The following is a 7,019-nucleotide window of genomic DNA, read 5'->3' as shown; positions in this document are numbered from 1 at the left end:
GTGTGTGTGTGTGGGTGTGTGCATGTGGGGAAGGTAAGACAAAACCTGTTCATCCAACCAGCTGATCTACAGTAGAACAACCTGACAGTGAGTTTCAAAAGGGTAAATGTGGTGATGGTCTACATTTTTCTGTGACCAAACTGTGATCAAAATCCCATGAAAAGACCCTAACCAACCGTGAATGCATCCACTAACAAGCCAGACACAGAGCTCCACTCTTAATAAACTATTAAAAACACATTAAGGAGACACTACTGCACTGGGTGACATGTTTCTTCCATTGCCATGAACACACTCTTGCCACATTCTGCTGCCACAAACACTCACACAAATGTAGATTAATCCACTGCTGAAGAAATGCACTATTTGATGCGATATATTTGTGACTGACTTATAAAGATTTTAATAAAGATTTTAACTCAAACACACTGTTGGCTTTGGCTCAAAATAGACCAAGCTATTGTAGCATTTTAGCTTAAGAAGATTGGTTTGCAGACGATGTGGATGGTAAATACGTCTTTTGAATAAACTGTCTGTCTTAAGTGACCAAGTTAACATGCTAACTGAACTAAGAGCTAGCTCTGAGACCTGTTGTGCCTGGGTAGCGCTTGCTTGTTCCTGGCTAACTAGCATGCCAGCAGTTAGCTCGCCAGTTCAGCAACTAGCCCTGCGAGTAGTCGCTACGTCACCAAGCATGTAGATAGCGCAGATCAATGTTACTGTGCCATTCTATGATGATGAGAGGTGACCTTCAGTGTCACACAGGATGTCACTACACCTCAGCGTCATAGGGAAATAAAATTAAATAAATAAAACCAGGGACGAATTATTTGATTCTGTTGACCTTACCTTGAGTCTTTAGCCACAAAGTTCATCTCCTCGTGCTATTAAACTCCTCCAATGGGCGGCCCAGTTGGTCTATGGTTGAAGGCAACAACCATTAACCCCAACATCAGAGTCTGATTGTTGCGTTCTCCATTTACTTCCTGTCATCTCTCCAATGTCGGCTCACTAATAAATGCACATAAAATCTACACCTCAAAAAAACACTATTTCCAAATCTGCCGTGAAAAGGTGTTAACAATATCTATCTTCTTTCTCTCTCCCGCTTTGCCCACCCACAGAGCTTGCAGCCTGGCCATGGCAAGCAGCTTACGACAAGCACAGACACACACACACACAAAGCACCGGGATAACCATGAAGCTCGGCGGGATTCTGTCTCACAGGAGACTGAGCCAGGAAGCACTCATCACAGGGAAAAGATCCCAAACACGAACGCAAGTGCCATGTCTCTTCCAAGAGCCCAACATGGCTGCTTGTGAGTCGGGGGCGGAGAGGCGGAGGGGCGGTGGAGCTACCTGCACTGTGGTCCACGAAGGAATGCCAAGAGTGGTGCCACTGTTACCATACAGAGGTCCAGCTCAAGTAAGCGAGCAGCTGAGATCACAAAACAGATGAGTTTAATTGGGTTGAATGAATTGAGCTGCAGGGGAGGTGAGAGGAAGGTGAGAGGAAGGTGAAAGTGTTAGGAGACTTTGTGCAACTTTGAAGAACTGGCTAGTTCAGTATTTTGTTTAATTTGGCAAACGCAGTGAAAGCACGACAATGGTTTTCGTGTACTTCACTAACTTACAACTTCAGTGCGGTTGGAAGCACTGATAGAGGAAAGACGACAGAATTTGGATACAAGAAGAAGGTACATAACAAGAACTTGTGGCATGCAAATCAGTGCCAAAATATTTGTCACCATTTCCTTGCTACAAAGCACCAGTTCTCTGCATAAATGAGCACAAGTACTGGTTAGCGCAGGAGTAAAAGGCACTCACAGAGGAGACAAGATAAGACACCAGTGACTGACCCACCAATGTAAATCATACAAGGCAATATAAGGTTCCTTCTCTGAACTGCACATAAACATCTAAAAATAAACCCAGCTCCGCTTTCTCCCGCCGTTTGTTGGGACAGGAAAGGCGCTAATTCTCAAAGAATGTTTTACGGTTCTAACATATCACATTTCTCCTGTTTGACACCTTGTACAATGCCATCCCACATCACACTCATAAGCCGCAAAGCCGCCAGTGACCTGAGCTACTCCCATCCACCTCTCACTATCCACCCCAATCTCCAGTTTCGTTCGACAATAACAGCAGGATAAATTGAGCCAATTACTCACATGGTTTAGTGTCAGTCCACCTATAGAAGGCCCATACCTCAAGTCCAAGCTATACTCACCTCCATTGTCCTTTACAAACTCCCAGCCAGTAAAATACAGCAGAGGCGGACTTGCCGTAGACATCTACTGATACCGCACGTTCCCACCTAAAGATTTTACAGCTTAAAGAGCAGTATGTATTTTTCACATTCACACATTAGCATACAGCCTGGAGCTTTGGCCTGCCTCCTGAAATTGGAGTAACCTGCTGGAAGTGTTCTGTTCAAACATATCAAGAAACCTTAGAGAGGCGTCTGATCAAGCTAATTTACAAGCAGCTTTGAAACCCCGTTGCAGATACAAAAAGTGTGCAGAAAACGAACAAATGTCCGTATAAATAATTGGTGTTTTTGTAGTGCATTGCAGTTTATAGTTGAGCTTATTTGCTTTCTTGCCAAGTAAAATGACAAGATTGAATCCACTCTCATGTCTGTACGCAAAATATGAAGCTGGTTAGCCTAGCATAGCATAAAGACTGGAGACATGGGGAAACTGCTAGCATGGCTCTGTCCAAAGGTAATCCACCTACCAGCCACCTCTGAAGCTAATTAATGAACTCATGTTTGTTTAATCCGTACAAAAACTTAAGTGTAACTTCCTGGAGTCTCCGCTGGTTGCCTGGCAACTGGTCCTGGCCAAGAGACAGGTCAGCCCATAACACCTTGTAAAATGGCGAATTGTCATTTTTACAACCGAGATATAACTCGTTTATTTTGTGTCCCCTTGCTTCCAGTCTTCATGCTAAGCTAAGCTAACCTGCTGTTGGATCCAGCCTCATATTCGGCATACAGACATTTGGTAATACAGTGAATCCCTGAGTGTCCTATAAATGTGGCTCACAGTTGCTTTGATATGTCTTCTGCATCGTGTGAATGCTCGCTGCTAAGTGAAAAAATGTACACACATACAAACACCATCTCTCGACAGCAGGCAAATCCTCTCCACAATTCTCCGGCTGGTCTGGTGTTAATCGTGAATCTCCAGTCGTGTTTTCTGACACATTTACATGTAAAGCAAGACCTCCTCTTTTAGAATTCCTGTGGTGAAGCATCACACACACACCACAGCCATGAGAAACTTTCGTGCTGGATTGTGAGGACATCCCTGCCCGGAGCGATGTGCTGCTCTGTCAGCCAAGACTCTGATTAAGTCTCAGCAGCGGAGTAATGAGCGCAGCGCTGCACAGTTAGACGCGGAGACAAGACTGACGCACGCAGACACAAAACATTCACGTACAGCAGCATATGTGAGACGGCAGACCAGAGTGCACAAGCACACACAGACACACAAGGATTTGTGCTGAGCCTCTCTCTCAGTAGAATTGGTGGCCCTGATTACTCAAACTAAAGCCAAACACTCCCCGCCCTGTCATCAGTGCTACTGCAGGCCACGGCATGAATAAGACATGAAATACTAAGGATGGCTGTGCTCTGTGGCAAATCCTGTCATGTGTTAAAATTAGACACACTATGCAGACAAAAAAACACAGTCACACATACATGAGTACAGCTAACGAGTCTCGGCACAAAGGAAAGTGAGCGCCAAGTAGGTCAGTAAATGATGGTGAACGTTGGAGTCTGTGCGTGTTTGTGTTTGTCATCTTTTCCCTTCAGCGTGTTAAGCCGAATACTTGATGAGGGCCAGTATGCCAGACAGTTGTTTGGCTAAAAGAGCAGGTCAATCGTGGGTAAGCCAAGGCTGTCTCTGTGTGCTTACATCTCCATCTCTGTTTTCATTAAATGCATTTGACTTTGGCCAGCAGCAAGTGTTGAAATTTCTGCTTTCAAAGCATGCTGGAGGATGAACTGCACACATTTCACACTTTCACATGACAGACAATTGATTAACTGCTCAGCAGAAGGCCAAAAAAGAAAGTCTCCTCTTAGTTATCCACTATACGCTCTAAAAAACTATAAACTCTAAAGGTTGTTCAGGTGTGAATAGAAGTTATTTGCTGACAACCAAATGAGTGAATTCTTCGAGCAGATACACAAAGATAAAGGTCACTACAAACCATTAAATCAATTTTAATACAAAGCTGAACCGAAGTTTCAGGTGTCATGCAGTCTTGAGGGAAAAAGACTGCAATGCTACAGTGGTTGAGGTTTTTTAATGGGAAGTAAAAAGGCGACAGCTGTGAACTGGGGTCAGGTTGTCACTTAAAAATGAGTACTGTATGTAGTATATAAAATGTGCTATCAATAATGTAACAGAAAAATACTGACTCCAATACCTCGACTATCTGCTGCTACAGAATACTGATCCAATACCAAAGTCATTTTTATGTAAGATAACAAGAAACCAGGGATGGTTGAGCACTAAAAACTGACTGAACGAATATAATTGGTAACAGAAACACCATGTTTCATGATGATGAAATTGTATGATACTCAGGTATTGGATTGTTGCATCCCTGAAAAATATGTTGATCAGAGCTGAGATTGGGCGATATAAACAGTAACACTTCCTTGATGAGAAAATGACTTTGGTCATGTTTATCCCAACAAGCACAGGGAGCCTTAAATCCAATAGGAAACAGACTGGTGAAGTATCTTGTCAAGACTGCTGTAAAACGTGCCAACAAACACATAAAATACCACAAATTACGTTTATCACCTGTAGCATCACCATCAAACAGCAGAGTGGTTACAGTCTCAAACACCAGCAATTAAAGATATATCACACATGCAAGAAGTGGTGCTGATACACACACACACACACGCTGGAGATTTTAACTGATGAATGTAACTAGATATAGGCTCATATATGGAAATATTTCACACTGCAGAATTTATTATGGTCTCTAACCAATAAACCCAGCAGATAAGGTGACATAATTAATATCCTGATGTTTATTATCACCCAGCCCTAAAAACTCAATGACTCAGGGTTCTATCAACATTGCCCAATTTAGCTTTCAGTCAACCTTTGGGGAAGAAATCATTGGTACTTTATACTTCTCTGTCTTTAAGGGTCATAAAAATAATGTGTTTTGGTTACTTAAGGTAACAAATTGGCTATTACTCATTCTTTTCACTGCGATTGTCTTGGACAGAGAACTCTTGTACCACGTAGGTTGCTACTGAGGATTTCACGTCTTAACATGCCAACGTGCAGCCAACCTGCCCAGCTGACACGGTGCTGTCTGATTATCTTGTCTTTTATTAGTTCCGCCTTTTATCTGACTCCAAAAAACATAATCACACAGCTGTCTGCTATATGAAATGAAAATGAGTCAGGAGGCTGTCTATTTGGCAAGAACATGACAAACCAACAATAATGATGGTGTAGCCTAAACATTACCTCATGTTCACCAAATATTGGGGTTATTATTGAAGTTGTAAACAATTTCCTACCTTATATCTCTCGTTTATCAAATAATCCATCACATAATCCATTTTTTGAGCTTGCAATCATTGGCAGCAAAGTCAGCATGATTTCTGAGGGTAGAGTTTGAATTTTGACTGACTGTCAAAAACAGCTAAGCTGCTGTTTTGGCTTGGTCTGGTCCATTTTGGCAGGGGCCACTGAAGCCACCTCCCCAGCTTGTACTGGAGCGTATAATCGATTGACCCACTGCAGGGAGCTACAGTGTTTGCCTCTGACAAAAGGGATGAAACACAGCTGTGATGACCAGAGAAGCACCCTGCTGCAGCCACATCCTGATGTTTAATATTCCAGATATTAGTCAGTGATTTTCCTGAAAGTGACAACCCAGACCTCGGCAGAAGTGGACTGGCCCTTCTGGCTTTTGCCCTCAAATACCAGATGGCCTATCCCAGCCCAGGCTGATTATAATTCCAACTCATTTTGACTAGTGACTGATAAATCTCCTGTGCTCTAAATCCCTCACAAAGACCAGCACAGTTATCCTATCTTGTGTTAGAGGCATTCATAAAGGAACCTGTAGCAAACACTGGTGCTGCTTTGCTGATGCAGGATTGTGTTAAAGTGTTGGTGCAGTGTTTAGCAGCCCTACCTGGACCTGCTCACCCCGAACAGCCGAGTCGCCCAGCAGCGGTTCTGCAGGCGGTGTGTTAATTGTTACAGACTTTTCTGAGCGGCTGTCTTTGCTGCGGGACTTGTGGCGGTCCCGGCTCCGCTCCCTGTTGAACAGAAAAACAAAGCAAAAGTCATCGTTAGTGTTGTACGGAGGTTACCATAAACAGAAACAAATTAGTATTAGAGGTGCACTCCACACATTTTAGACATGAATTTACATGAAAATCAGGGTGCAACTAACTAACTAACTAACTAACTAACTAACTATCATCATTGATTAATTTGTCTTTTTAATTAACCGAACAGTCATTTAGTCAATAAAATCATATCAGAAAATAATTAAAAAAGGCCCACCAGAGTTTTCCAGAGTACAAGGTGCTACTTCAAATGTCTTCTTGTCTGACCAACAGTCCAAAACACAGAGATACTGTAGAATACCAAGACAAATGACCAAATATTCACATCTAAGAAGCAGCAACCAGAGATTTTTGGGGGATTTTTGCATAAAAAAATTACGACTATTAAATCAGTTGCAGATTAATTTTGCGTTGATCAACTAATTGTTTGAGCTCTAGAGAAAAGAGCTATAAAATGTCCTTCCTAAAAATAATCTTATATGCAGGGGTTATTAATGGTCTGATAGAAGATGTTATGGTGTTGCATTGTGGGAAATGTAGGATTTAATGTGAGCCATACTCAGAATATCTCAGAACTCTGCTGCTTTGATTTTGACTAATCTGTCTATTGGTTGTCTCTAAACGTTATGGAAGAAATATGAGTGAATTTCAAGCCTCCACGATAAGC

The 7,019-nt window shown here is 42.4% G+C and overlaps 1 protein-coding gene across 2 annotated transcripts in view; it reads right to left on the bottom strand.

Annotated features, from left to right (window-relative positions):
* LOC118340026 (vang-like protein 1) overlaps positions 1-6,319 on the bottom strand; it is a gene marked incomplete at its 5' end in the record, with an annotated part of 32,225 nt that extends 25,906 nt beyond the window's left edge. For both annotated transcript variants that reach the window (XM_035677868.1, XM_035677869.1), the window contains 1 exon segment: positions 6,193-6,319. In XM_035677868.1, the coding sequence (XP_035533761.1) occupies positions 6,193-6,319 (127 nt within the window).
* Positions 6,320-7,019: the final 700 nt, after the last annotated feature.

The sequence above is a fragment of the Morone saxatilis genome, unplaced genomic scaffold, assembly GCF_004916995.1.
Source record: "Morone saxatilis isolate NCDOM2014 unplaced genomic scaffold, NCSU_SB_2.0 Contig6, whole genome shotgun sequence".
Classification (NCBI taxonomy): Eukaryota; Metazoa; Chordata; class Actinopteri; family Moronidae; genus Morone; species Morone saxatilis.
Note: the sequence above shows the minus strand (reverse complement) of the source record. Positions and strands in the feature narration are given on the sequence as shown.